The sequence below is a fragment of the Phalangium opilio genome, unplaced genomic scaffold (assembly GCF_054372755.1).
Source record: "Phalangium opilio isolate 3A_F unplaced genomic scaffold, DU_Popi_V2 ptg000056l_1, whole genome shotgun sequence".
Taxonomy (NCBI): Eukaryota; Metazoa; Arthropoda; class Arachnida; order Opiliones; family Phalangiidae; genus Phalangium; species Phalangium opilio.
In genome coordinates, this window is record NW_028324175.1 from 5,285,436 (window position 1) to 5,300,354 (window position 14,919).

General features: G+C 38.5%; 1 protein-coding gene across 4 annotated transcripts; it reads left to right on the plus strand.

Moving 5' to 3' along the window:
• Positions 1 to 489: 489 nt before the first annotated feature.
• On the plus strand, positions 490 to 9,067 carry LOC149668157 (uncharacterized). Of its 4 annotated transcripts, XM_089841038.1 has the most exons (6): positions 490 to 716; positions 920 to 1,297; positions 2,431 to 2,543; positions 3,281 to 3,366; positions 6,802 to 6,868; positions 7,771 to 9,067. In XM_089841038.1, the coding sequence occupies exons 2-6, from the start codon at positions 1,294 to 1,296 to the stop codon at positions 7,978 to 7,980; spliced, it is 480 nt and encodes a 159-aa protein (XP_089697164.1). In that variant the 5' UTR covers positions 490 to 716; positions 920 to 1,293; the 3' UTR covers positions 7,981 to 9,067. The 4 variants fall into 4 exon arrangements, 3 of the variants coding, with proteins under 3 accessions (XP_089697164.1, XP_089697165.1, XP_089697163.1); XR_016367975.1 differs by lacking the exons at positions 490 to 716; positions 920 to 1,297 and having other exon boundaries at positions 2,506 to 2,543; positions 3,281 to 4,824; positions 7,771 to 8,294; positions 8,354 to 9,067; XM_089841039.1 differs by lacking the exons at positions 490 to 716; positions 920 to 1,297; positions 3,281 to 3,366 and adding an exon at positions 4,687 to 4,824 and having other exon boundaries at positions 2,434 to 2,543.
• Positions 9,068 to 14,919: the final 5,852 nt, after the last annotated feature.

Sequence of the window (14,919 nt, forward strand, 5' to 3'; positions counted from 1 at the left end):
GGGGTGGAGTTGATTTACCCGCTTTTTTAGCTCCGCCCTGATGAGGGTTCTGATTGGTTCCCGCCTTTTGCAAGGTAAAATAGGGACTTGGCAGTACTACGTCACGCTACCTTCCACTAGGGCTTAAAACATACCAGAGAGCAGGGTTCATACAAACCTGGAAAACCGGGAAATATCAGGGAAATTGATTTTCCAGATTTTGTATGAACCCTGGAGAGGCTTAAATAGCTTTCATTCTGTAGAAGAAAAATGCATACCATAATGGCGTTGGGGGCGGAGTTAAGCCCGAATTGCCAAGTCCCTATTTGTAGGTAGAAGAGTATCCAGATTGTTTGGGATGCCACAGGAGCCAAGAGAAATTGAAATGGCTAGACTTAGACAAACACTTTTTTTATTTATTTATTTTTTATTTTCAGGTCTTAAAGCCGGTTTTCACGGGGCGAAAATCGGGGCGAAATCGGGCGAAAATCTTCCGCCACCGAAAAAAATTCGGCGCGCCGAAACGAAAAGTCTCTTTTCGCCGGAGTAGACTGGAGCTCTACTTTTGGCCGCCGAATATTGTCGCAGCCAATGATGATCGTACGTCACTCTGACGTCGTTTCTCGATCTTTTGGTGGTTTTTCTTTTTTTGGTAAAATAAAATGGCGGCCGCGATGAAGTTGATAGTTTTAAAAAAGGATGTGAACAATGAAGATTTTATCGAGAAGATTCCCGAGGTTAGAAAAACCGCCTTGTTCTTTTCTCTTTCGAAATATATTTCTCACCCATATGGATTTTTTATACTTGCGATTATTCCTATTTAACACCTGAGTAGCCAATATTATAACCGCAAGGTTAATAACTCCTAAATTGGCTCTAATTAATGCTTGGCTATTGTTATCCATTTTATTTTTGGGAATATAAATAAATAATCAAGCAGACCATAGAGCAGACTGCTGAAAGAAGACAGGAAAAAACGGGCCAGACATACGGAATTCTCTAAAAATGGAAGTTCAATAAAAAATAAAATAAAGCAGACGACAGAAAAGAGAGAGAAAAAAATATTGCTGGCCGAAAAAACTGCTCTGTGAAAACCTCTCGCCGCGGTGATAAGCAAAATTTCGGTGCGAGAAAGCGGAATTTTGCGCCAAATTTCGGTCCCGTGAAAACCAGCCTTTACTCGCGCAACCGAAATTTGCAAACGAAAATAATTTGACTGAGGACTTGGTGTTATCATTAGTGGATTTGCTCTCATTAAGCGAAGAGGATGGCGGTGCTTTTGCGGCCCAGAAATCTATTTCCGTACTTTACAAAATGGGTATAAAGGATTTTAATTCTTAATATGCTGAATAAATAATACTCAGCCCAAGACCTGTCAGGATATTTTAATATAGGAAATGTTTGGTATTGTAAAGCAGTCAGCGAATTGTTTGAATCGATTCCCCAATCTCAACAATCATTGATGTAAAACATGTCAAACAGGAATGATTTTGTGATTGTAAAGGGGTTCCTCACATCCGGCTAATCTCTCTCGCGATTGGTTGTGAGCTCCGGCGTTTTCCCAGTCCCTCCCCACTCCCGAGAGTCCGAGACCCCCGCTGCGGTTCCTATAATCGGCGTTGCTAGCAATATCATAGGCCCAATTGTCAGGGTTCATACAAACCTGGAAAAATCAGGGAAATAAATAGTTGACAAAAACCTCAGGGAAATTTCCAATTTTTGGAAAAATTCAGGGAAATCAGGGAAATTTGCGTCAAACTGGGGCCGAATAATAAATGTTCCATAGGATTAACATTACACTCATTTTTGGAGGCTCATAACTCTGGTTCTACTAGAGATACGGGGATGTCCTTTGATTATGTTATAGTCCTATTTGACCCCCATCCAACCATACTAAAAACTTAGGGCTACGACAAACAGGGGCCGAGTAATTAAGCAAAACGTAAACAAACATACCCTCCATAGGATTAACATTACACTATACTTTGAAGGCTTATAACTCTGGTTCTAATAGAGATACGGGGATGCCCTCTGAGTATGTAATAGTCCTATTTGCCCCCCCCTCCTTCGTTAACATTTGCTCCATGGGATACTTCATATACTGGAAAATTCAGGGAAATTTGTTTTCCAAAAGTTGTATGAACCCTGAATTGTATCACCTGCCGGATAAGGTTGAATAACACCAAAATAGGAAAATGCCTTAAGGGCTTTCGTTTTTCTTAGCCCCTGGGGTTGTGACGTCAATAACGACTTAAAAAAATGCAATGGTCCGCCGTCTAGTTTACTGACCCTTTAAGAGTCCCAGATTTGACTATCTCTTAGTATGAGGCTTTCAGGTTGCAATTTTTTCTTCTGGTATTTTAGACAGACTCTTAAAATCCGATTATTTTCAAATTGTTTGCAAACTATCTCTTAAGACAATTTGTGATATGATCGAATGTTTCATTTCAGCACAAAACCCGTTTTTACTGGAAGATTTGACTGAAACGTATAAAATTCTTCTACCAATCTGCGCCTACTTCAATGCCAATGTTAAAAAGGAGGATTCCTTGGCGAAAGTGCCTGTTAGTTTTGACTTCTTTCTATATATAGTTCCTAACTTCCTAAGTCAATGTTTACTGTTTTCTCTGTAATCGAGAATATTGTATGTAACATAAGTTTATAAGATATGTTCCATCCATAAGCGTGACATTTCCTATACAAGCTCTTAATGCTAGAGACTTTCGGCTCGAGCTAGTTCGAGAACGACAAGCGAGAATTGCAGACTACACTCGGTTAATTTTGCAGTCCATCTTACCACTACCAACGAAATATACAAGGCCCATGCACGCCCACTTCGAAGGGGGAGTCACTCACCCATATATATTTGACTCGTGCGGTTGATAGATGGCGCTTCTTAATCTCTTTAATACACTTACTAATTAGGCTCAATTCACATGAAATCCCGCCGCACGCTCCTTCGCTAGAGGTTCGAAACTTAGAGCAGACAGATGGTCATGTGAGGTTTACGTAATTTTTCTAGACTTAAACGCGCCTCTAGAGGAAAATCGTGGCGATTTAGAAGGTCCAGAAAAAAAAATTGGGGCCCGCATGGGCCTTGTGTATCTCGTTGGTAGTGATCTTACTATTATTTAGTCTGTATTACTAAGCCTTTGATAGTGCCTCACCAGGCGTCGCTTAACTCTGAATCTATAACCTACCTCGCTCACTTTATGACAAGCTCCAGTTTGTAACCAATGACGAACTTATGGAATGAACATATCTTATAAACTTATGATATAATCCTATTCATTTCTTACAGGTCCTAGAACTTCTATTTCTGTTAAGCAAATCGAAGGGGGACTCCGTGGCAGTTAAAACAACTATTATGAATTTACTACCCCTATTGTAAATATATATGTGAAGATTGGGTCTTAGGGATTCTTGGGGGTTCTGATACCAAGAAGTGATATCTAGTTTATTAGGGAGAAGGTATAAGATGCCTAAGTATTCGCGCGTCATAGTCCCAGTCCCACTTTCAAAATACCAAGGGGGGGGGGCTATACGTAAAAGGAGGCCGGGCTATTTCGCCAACCTCTCCTCAGTCGGAAAATACGTAATATTCGTCATCGCGTCGCGCTAAGAAAATAGATATCACTTCTTGCTGATACTAAATATGCCTAAAAGTTGAAAATGTGAAAATGAAATAATCATTAAAAAATTTAATTTTGGCATCAGCCGCTAAATATATAATTAAAGCAAGTCGCGGTTGAGGTTTAGTATAAAGAAATGCCACTAGGTGGCTCTCACTCTTTTATAGTCGAGGATTGGAGGTCAGTTAGCTCGCGCGGGTAGCGTAGCGGTCCTATAATTCCTATAAAATTCTATATTTTTGAACCTGTCGTCTATTATTCTGTAATTTTATGAAAGGTCCTATAATTTTTACTTAATTATAGTAAAATTTTAAAATCCTATAAGGAATTTAAATTTAGATAAAAAATTTTGTAGGAAAAATAATACGTTTGATGAAATTGGAGCTTGTCATGAAGTGAGTGACGTAGGTCATAGATTCAGGGTAGAGCGCCGCCTGGCGAGGCGCTGTCAAAAGCTTAGTACAGACTCAATAATAATAAGATAGGCTGCAAAATTAAGCACCGAGTGTAGTTAATCAATTCTCGAACTAGCTCGAGCTGTAAGTCTCTCAGTAGCATTACGAAGTATAGGTAGTGTCATACCAGAAGTAAAATAAGGGACTAGAAGTAAATTGCTAAAGTAGCATTGGTAATAGCACTAATGAACAAATTTGAGGATTTTATGCCGCTTTCATAGCGCCTACATTAGAGAGAAAAGAAATTGGGTCGAGTTTCAACAAAATTTCCTACCCCCTTCCCCTCAACCTTAAGCCGCGGAACACGAACACGGACGCGGGTGCTTGAATCTAGTTCGGCCGTCTTCCGCCGCGCGAGCGTCTCACGTTTTGGAGAGGGAAAATTCCGAAACCGCTACCAGAGGGCCAACCCTTGGTGTGTTATCAAGAATATTCACTTTCGCCGAGTGAACCATTTGGTCACCTCGATACTTCTAGTCCCTTATCTTACTTCTGGTCATACTTATGGAACGTATCTTATGGTATTACTATTACCACGTGACAGTTTATACTGTTCACTTACTCTACTACAACAAGTTTTGTGGTATTTTGTTCATATCGCGGGCTTTGCCGATAAAAAGTCAATTCTTTCAAACAAGTTTAACATTGCTGGAAAAAACAATTGGCGTCAGGAATGCTGAGATTAAGGAAGCTCGTTTGTTTTTCTGTAAATATTTCCTTGAAAATAACGAGTTAAGGAATGGAATTGATGAAAAAGTGTGAGTATAACTTAAAGTATTATGATTAACTATGAAATGTGCTGGCCATTTTTGCTATTACTATTTAAATGGAACAGCTAGTAGATTAGTAATACAAAATATTTAATTTATTTGCAAGATTGTTAACTTATTAAAAGTTCCTTAGTCCCAATCACATCATGCTGACGTCAGGATGCTCTCATATGGCTATATAGAATTCTTTTTCACCACTAATGTGGCAAATCTAGTTTCCCTTTAGCCTTTATTGTAAATGACCCAAAACATAAGATAAATTTATTCTTTATAAAGACAGGGTTCGTACGGAGCCTGGGAAAGTTTAAACTTTTTTCCTAAAAAGTCAGGGATTTCATTCGCTATATCAAACCATGCTTCGAGCAATATGAGGCAGGTGTGATGAAGTGGGCTCTGGTAAACACATACTTAAAATGGTCAGGGATAAGCTGGAAAAATCAGGGATTTTCAATGTCAAAATTTCGTACGAACCCTGAAAGAGAATTCTACAGAACTCTCAACTACTTTTAATCAATAATGCGCGTTAGGCTTTAAGCAAATGTCCCCTCCTTTGGCGCCCGTAACCCAGGACCATTAAGCACAGATGTCCTGGAAAAATTATAAGGTAAAACCCAGGTTCTTCTAATGGCATCGCCTGTCGTCGCCCCTAGCGGCAGCGCCCCGAAACTATTCCACCAAAAATAAATAGGGGAAAGTGTCGGACTCTCTCCTTCGTCTGTGACATGCATTTGGAGGGGTGAATGCATACTCGCGAAATCTGTTTCATCCCCCTCGCCTATTCACCACGTACCTAAGATAATTTGTGATATTGCGCGTGAAGAAATAGCGCGGTTTTATTTTACATTAGCCTCTTTTGACCGAGGCTAACCGTGGCCACTGCGGTTTATCGCCACAATTTAATTTGATGATGTACATGATTGTATTAATTTAGTTTGCTAATATTGATGTTATTTACTAATATTAAAACGTTTTAGCTTATAATGACAACCCAGGACCTAAGCTCAAACGAAATTCTAAAGGATTTTAACGATGTGTTTTTTATAATTAAATGATGATTTCAAGAACATCCGCGGCAATTTTAATTTAATTTCGGCGTGCTAACGTTTTAAACAAACTTTAACCTCGTTCAAACGCGAAAATAACACTAAACAACAAAATAGAACGGAGCGCCGCGGAGGTCTCTTCCTTAAGATACGCCTATGCCAAATTCTCCCGTTTGGTGGCGAACCAGCGTTATTCTCGGGATGAATGACATCATCAACTACAAATCTGATTGGCTGATACCATTTTAAACACCTCTCGCGCGCTTGAGCGTCTCGAAATGCATGTCAAGCTAAGGCAAAGGCAGGAAAATATGGCAGTCCGACACTTTCCCCTATTTATTTTTGATTCCACTCATAAGCCTTATGTTATGGCTATGCTTTGAGTCGAAAAATTTTCAATATGAAACAAACAAGGGGAAGGTTTCAATTTTTTTATTTAAACACATAGGGGGTTTTTGACTTTTTTGGGGGGGGGGTTTAAGGTAAATTTTGTATATTGCATAGGTTTTCGAATGTTTTATAGCTAACAAGCTCAAAGAAGTATCATATAAGCTTAATAAGAGGGTTCTCCATTGTAGTCCATCTCTGTTTATTGTTAAATAGTCTAGCAGGAACCAATCAAAACTCGTTAATGTCGAGGGCGGAGCTAAAACTATCCTTTCCTAACCATAGCGAGCCAGTTAACTCCACCCCTTGACTATGGTAGCATCTAGTCGCATTTGTTTAAACTAAACCACAGCCAAAATTTGCTTTAACACGTCTTAAACTTAATAAATTTTATACATAATTAACGGATGCATTTTTCAAGTTTTCTTGTGTGATTTTAATAGTTTAAATCAATTACGAAAATGGTTGTCTGGCCATTTCGTCAAATTCCCCTTAAAAGCCTGGTTAATGCTAATTACAAATTTGAATTTTATAGTTTCTCATTGGATAAAATATTCAGTTTAACAGCGAAGCTCGATGAATCAGATTGCAATGCAACTGCTGTAAGTTTAATTACAGAATGCTAAAGGGAGGGTGTTCAACACTAAGTTTATAAGATATGTTCCATAAGTATTACACTTCCTATACAAAACAAGTTCGTAATGCTACAGAGACACTCACAGCTGGAGCTAATTCGAGAGAATTGATTAACTACACTCGGTGGTTAATTTTGCAGACTTCCATCTTATTATTTTGTCTGTGCTAAGCATTTGACAGCCCGTCACTAGGCGTCGCTTTACCCTGAATCTATCACCTCAGATTAATAACCTCCTGGATATGAAAGGAAATAGGGAGGCATACTTGAATAGGGCATCGGCATCTCTAGCGCCCCTATAGTCAAAAGTTGGAAAAAAGTTACCCCAAACAGACTCAGTAAGCGCGTGATCGCGTTTGCTACTCCATGCTTTTTTAAGCCTCGGCTACTTTTTATCGGCGGTTCCCGTTTCTTTTTCTCTTCTTATCCCGGTCCGGAGGTTTTGGTCACTAAATTAGGTAGGTTTTTGGTTTTTTAATGTAAAAATTAGATTAAACTATAAATTTGATAAATCGGATGACAGAAAAGCAATAATGTTCTTCGAAGACACAAAAAAAACGTTTACGTTCACTTGCCGGTACAACCGTACAATTCAAACTGCGACGTCTGCATGGGGTGACAAAGTTCTACGTTTTGCCGTCTGAGGGCTCCACATGGCGATACTATTTGAAAACGCCCGGTTTTGCTTGCCTTTCATATCCAGGGGTTATTAATCTGAGCTATCACCTACGTCATTTCATGACAAGCTCCAGTTTGTAGCCAGTTACAAACTTATGGAATGAACGTAACTTATGAACTTATGTTGTTAATAATTGGTACCCTAGAAGGAGCAATTTAGGAAATACTGTTGTATTTCTAATTATTTTGCAGACACGCGAGTTCCTTCTGTGCATCTTAAAAAAATGCACTCTTACGTTTTTAAATGTTACTTATCGAGACGCCAACTTCAAAGTCTTAAAAACGTGGCTGCTAAAAGGTTTAACGGAAGCCTTTGATGACAAGTTGCCACTCCTCGCTATTCAAGTTATTAATGAAGTTATTAAGGTATTTATAACATACAGAATAACATTCTCAAATTAAAAATAAATAAATAAATAGCCCAAATGGCATTTATAAGGGTTTCAGGAGGGGTTTTTACCCAGATTAACTTGAAACTAATATAGTAAACGCGAAATTGGATTTTCTTCAATTTTTGGATTACTTGAATTTATTTCGCTTTTAAAATTTCCCGAAATGTGTCAAATTACTCATTAACTTTAGATATATTTTTCACTTTTAAACACTTAGAAATAAGTTTAGAATTCAATTCATTATTTGAACAACTTATAAGGCCATCTTTCAATATAAGTTTTTTTTTAAAATACTATTTGTAAAAATCTATCAGCTGACATTTCGTAAGTTTTATGATACCCTAATTTAAATGTTCGCAAGTTGATATTGCTTCTTTTTTTAGAGAATTCACGCATTGGAGAACACTAACGAGGAAAGGGATTTTGCATTTCCCTAGCATAACTTGTATTACTATGGGTTTTTTTAGGCAGAATAATTAGTATGTGATTTTCAGAATATTAAAAAATAAAAACCATAAATCCATCAAAACTACTTAGTAATTTATTTATACTTATTTCTTTTCAAAATAAACTTCAAAACAAAGTGGCGTAGTGAAATAAAATGATTTTTTTTTTTTGATATTCATATATATATTTATTTATATATGTGTATGCATTGCTTTGTTTGGTTAACCACCTTTTATAGGCCTCTGTGGTTGTCAGTAACTTTGGATACGAGATAATTATTAAATACGTATAGTTTACTCACACATCTTTGAAAACAGTTGTAAATTTTTCTAACAGCCCAAACTTGCCTTCGTAAGGATACCAATATCTCTTAAAATACTACTAATTAAATCAGTATAAACACAACAAAACCGCCTCGTAATATTTAGTTAAAGTACGAATGTGGAATAGAATTATAGAACGCGTACTGCGCATGACGATTGAAGCTTTATCTTAGCCTTTGCAAACTTAGTGTAACAGCGCCTGCACTGACAAGTGACAACGCGCGTGTCAACTAAAGCGTGATCGAGTGGCCTCTGGTCGAGGGGTCGGTCATTCATGAAATCCCGTACGCTACCCGTGAAATCCAACTTAAGAAATCCGAAATCAATGCTGATTTCGAAATCAAATAAAAAATCCGAAAAAAAGTGAAGAAATCGCAAAATCAGTAAAGAAATCATAAAATCAGTAAATAAATCACAAAATCTACGAAGAAATCACGAAATCAACATAGAAATCACGAAATCAGAAGCAAAATCAGTGAAGAAATCGTGAAATCCATTACAAAATTCACGAAATCCAAAATCAAAAGAAATCACAAAATCTGACGCAATCACGGGGAAAATCTCAAAATCCGAGGAAATCACGCTAAAAACCTCAAAATCCAACGAAATCAAGGGAAATATCGCAAAATCAGTCGAAATCACGGTAAAAATAGCAAAATCCGACGGAATCACAAGAAAAATCTCAAAATTCGATGAAATCCATTGGATTTTATCGAATTCTGAAATCAAACGAAATCCAATGAAATCGAAGGAATTCCGATGAAATCGAACGAAATCCGATGAAATCAAACGAAATCCGATGAAATCGAACGAAATCCGATGAAATAGAACGAAATCCGATGAAATAGAACGAAATCCGATGACATTGAACGAAATCCGATGAAATAGAACGAAATCCGATGAAATCCGACGAAATCCGATGAAATAGAACGAAATCCGATGAAATAGAACGAAATCCGATGAAATCCGACGAAATCAAACGAAATCAAACGAAATCCGAAGGAATCAAATTGGATTTCGAAATCCCGTACACTTTTTCCTAAACGTCCGACCCCTCGCCTCTGGTACTGAAAGACGTCGTGTAGTTTGCTTTAGTTGACCCCTCTCGAAGAAGGAATGGACTAGCCTGACAAAAATTAGACTAGGCCTAGTTTAAAGAAAGAAATAAGACTCGCATAGGGGGAAAAATGGACTCGTCGAGTAGTGTTACTAGCCTTTCCGTGGACTCGCGAGTACCCGCAAATTTCAAGGAGAACAGTTTGCGCAGGCCTATATTTTATCAATCTAGAATGGTTGAATTAGGAGATGCCACCCCATTTCCCCCTCCCTTTAATTTTAAGGACCAGGGATAGATGCAATTTTTGAAGCAGAAATGGAGAACAGAGTAATCTGGGCGCGCGTCCCGGACCGCATTCCACGGACGGAGGGGAATGAAAGAAGAGGCGGGTCATAGCGACAGAGCTAAAAACAGGGTTCAAACAACTTTTGGAAAACAAATTTCCCTGAGATTTCCAAGTTTTTCCCCATATCGTAACCACGCTTGCGAGATTACTAAACTCGCCCCACGTGGCCATAAAAGCCTTGGCTCATACTAAGAGTAACTACTCCGGTTCCTTAGGTTCAATCATACTTTTATTTAACTAAATAATAATTAAATGCCGACTCGCATTTACTACAAAGTAAAGAACTTAAAGTTTAAACATAATTACTAAATGGGATCAAGTCCAATACTAGGGCAAAGCCCTTCGCTCGAGCGAACTACTACATCTCAGTAGCGTGGATTAACAAACCTACGGATAGTTCGTTCCCCCAGAAAGATAACGCATGCGTGTTCCAAACGCCCCCTAGCAGCAGCTACTATCCCTAACAGGAAGTTATAAGAAAATTGGACCAAATATCACGTGGTCTATGACGTCAAAATTGAAATACTACCTAAATTGGGCAAAACGATTTATTTTGCCTAGAGATGGCGCTCTATCTACATCCTTTTTGGTCCAATAAATTGGGGGAATGAAGAGGGGAATCAAGGAATAATTCGGAACATGTAGTTGGCGACAGCAAGGAACATGGGAAACCCAGTTAGTGAACAATCCCTAGCGTTAGTTAATCCATGTCAGTACTAGGAATACATTCTCTGATCAGGGCCGGAAATAAGAAAAATTTCTTATAGGACATTTGTCCAGTGACCCCCCGTTTGACTGCAAAATTTATAGGACATTGTCCACTGGAGTGTGCAAAAATAGTGTCGCATCTTCATAGTCAAACTATCAAAACTTGGGAAAATTTATTGGTCAAACTGTCCAGTGACCCCCTTAGTTTTTAAAAAAATTATGGGACATTTTAAAATTTTATTGGACAATGTCCAGTGTCCTGTGCTTATTTCCGGCCCTGTCTCTGATCTCGCGATTACGTCGGCTGCTTAAGCGATTGCGTCAGCTGCTTAAGCGATTGCGTCGGCTGCTTAAGTGATTGCGTCGGCTGCTTAAGTTTGTCAATTTCACAAACTCATTGTAATTTTAAACTTTTCCAATGAAATAATTCATGCAGTATTTTTAGATTTTGATGATAATTAATCATTAATAGACAGGCAGTGACTAGATTGTAGGATTTTCATAGGTCTTTGCGTAAAATTTGAAATAAACCCTTACTTTGCCAAGGTATATGACTAACACTATACATAGATTTCAAAATGGTGTTATTATCTTTCTCGAAATTTTATTCTTGTATTCATAATTTTCATCTTCTTCTTGGCTTCACAATAAACTAGATTTTCGTTTCGAAATAAAAGTATGTGAATATTTATTAACAAAATCAGGAATCTCCTGTTTCTTTAAGACAGACGGCTAAGCAGACTACACTAGTTTGAAGCGCTTTTTCCTCTTTCCTTTTCCAACGACCATATCGACAGCAGGGTGAGAAATAAGGAAAATCTTTAAACTGGTCATTTGACCAGTAGAGCCCAAGGGTTTTAATTAAAAAACTGGTCAATGACCACTTAATATTTCTACATACTGTCAGAGCTGCACTGAAATGGTTCTAGGTTTTATATACTGTTTATTTGTTTTATATGAATTGATTTCTATATCTCACTCAAAAGTTAGTTTATATATGTTAATAAAAATAATTAAACTTGGAACCTTTAATGGAAACATGTTCCATTTTAATACGAATAGAATTTTCTAGGTTTGAAGTGTTTAAATTTGTTGTATTACAAACACTAAAGCCTCTTACAATGAAAGACTAACGACTCATAAAAACAACGCACATCGCAGCCAGGGCCGGAAATAAGCACAGGACACTGGACATTGTCCAATAAAATTTTAAAATGTCCCATAATTTTTTAAAAAACTAAGGGGGTCACTGGACATTTTGACCAATAAATTTTCCCAAGTTTTGATAGCTTGACTATGGATATGCGACACTATTTTTGCACATTCCAGTGGACAATGTCCTATAAATTTTCCAGTCAAACAGGGGGTCACTGGACACATGTCCTATAAGAAATTTTTCTTATTTCCGGCCCTGATCGCAGCTAGTCTATAGGCACTGGTGCTAACCGGTCCGGATAACGGCGTTCCGTCACTTTCCCCTTCCGTTCTTCATTGAATCATTGCTTACAAGCAATATGTCACCATGGAGTAGTATAACAGGAGACTAATTGTTGTGTTATGCTTCTACAAGTAAACTTTTATTGTGTATACATCAAAACTACTCCATGGTACAGTGCCCCGGGAATTTATTTTTTACTAAAGAAGGGCAATTTAAAAAGTGGTCACGGTGACCACTAGACCCCCAGGCATTTAATAAATAAACTGGTCAAGGCAATTTTTAAACTGGTCATTTGCCCAGTGCCACCGCCTTATTTCTCACCCTGATCGACAGACTACCGTACCTTGTCCATGAGCAATAGTGTCTGAATATGGTATTTGGCGGTACGAGGATGTATCGCGTGTTTTAACGTTATGCCTATGGCGTCTTGTATACTTCCCTCCCGTAGGGAGGATTCTTATATTACTTCTGGTCTAACTTAGGTAGGAAATAGCTGTGCTCAGGAGAAGCTAGGTATTATCATAGCCCACTTGATCACGCACGCTGGCTGCACGCGCTCTAGAAGCCCGTCCAAACGATTTTTTTTACATGTTAACTCGCGAATACGGCGCGTCACATAGGTTCGGTCTAAAATTCATACCCGTCTGGTTTTAACATGGGCCTCTATGGGAGGGGACCAGTTTTATCAACGTTTTTGGCAATATTAGTGCATCTACTGGTTCAAATCTCTTGAATTTTTAATGAGACGTGTATTGAAAGGTTTGATATTATCCTGTAAAATTTCAAGTCTTCAGCTATAATACTTTTTTTTATAAAAAATAAAAACCATCACATAGTAGAGAAATTGAAGGGGCAAAATTCTCTACTATGTAATGATTTTTATTTTTTATAAAAAAAAACTATTATAGCTGAAGACTTTAAATTTTACAGGATAATATCAAACCTTTCAATACACGTCTCATTAAAAATTCAAGAGATTTGAACCAGTAGATGCACTAATATTGTCAAAAACGTTGAAAAAACTGGTCCCCTCCCATAGACGCCCATGTTAAAACCAGACGGGTTTGAATTTTAGACCGAACCTAGACTCGGCCTATTGCAACCATGACATTCTCCTATCGTTTCTAAACGCGTTAATTGTATACTGTGATAACAATAAGTTCCTACTCCTCCTACTGGGAGATTTTAACTACCCGCTAATTGACTGGTCTACTACCTCTCCAAAAACTGGTGCGTGTCGGTTTAGTAAACTCTTTTGTGATATAGTCCGACAATACTCCTTAACACAAATTGTCTCATTTGCTACCCGCGATGGCGGTACTTTCTGTAATGATAATATTTTGGATCTAATTTTTACTTCAGACTGTAACCTTGCGCATACTCCTATCTTACTTCCTCCTATAGGATCAAGTGACCACGGTTCAATACTTTTTAATATTGTCCTCTCCCCCTCTAGTCAAATTCATGTTCCTAAACCGAATTTTTTTAAAACCGACTACGACTCATTTAGCTCCTTTTTATCTACAATTGACTGGTCGTTGCTTTTATACCAAGGTGACTTAGACACTACTTGCTCCGCCCTTACCACCTTGTTACATTCTGGTATACGCGATTTTGCCCCGTTGTCTAAACCCCGTAAAGTCGATTCTGTTGCCCTTCGCACTCAAGCTAGTTACAATTTTAAACGTAAGGCCTGGCAGCGTCTAACTAAAGCTAAATCCCGTGGTGCCGCGTCTGCCACAATTCATCGCCTCCATCTTGCTTACCGCTTAGCCCGTAATGCTCACACGACCCATTATCGAAATTCTCGACGTCGTTATGAAAAGTCCCTAGTATCTCTTATACAAACCAACCCGAAATCGTTTTACTCTCACATCAACAACTTTCGCAAATGTCGATACAAAATTTTACAATTAAAGCATGCTGATGGCTCACTAACCAATACTATCTCTGAGTGTGCTTCACTACTTAATGACTATTTCGCCAGTACAGTTAAATGCCCTATTATGTTACCATCGCTATCCACGCCACCTGCCCCTATAGACCCCGCGGCGCCTGCTCTAACTGAATTTAATTGCGACCCCAGTGATATTATGAGACTCCTCTTAAGTTTAGACGCAAATCAATCGCCAGGTTCTGATGGTATTCACCCTAACCTTCTAAAAACCCTAGCACCACGTTTAGGCTTACCGCTCTACCTTCTTATAGCGCGTTCCTTTTCCTCGTGTTTCATACCCACTACCTGGAAGGAAGCTAATATAACTCCTATCCATAAGAAAGGGTCGAGAGCTGATCCTAATAATTACCGTCCCATTAGCACCCTTAACCAAGCCTCAAAATTATGCGAGCGTCTTGTACATGAGCAATTACGATCCTTCCTCGAACTTAACAACTTTTTCTCCCCTCATCAACATGGCTTCCTTCCTCGTCGTTCCTGCCTGACCAACTTAATCTCTACAACTAATGAATGGACCCGCTGGTTAGACGACGGTTACTCCGTAGATGTTTTATATCTTGATTTTAGTAAGGCTTTTGATTCCATTCCTCATTATGCCCTTCTTTCTGCCCTTCAGGGTGCTGGCGTCACTGGCAAAGCATTAGCTTGGTTAACTAACTATCTCTCCGACCGC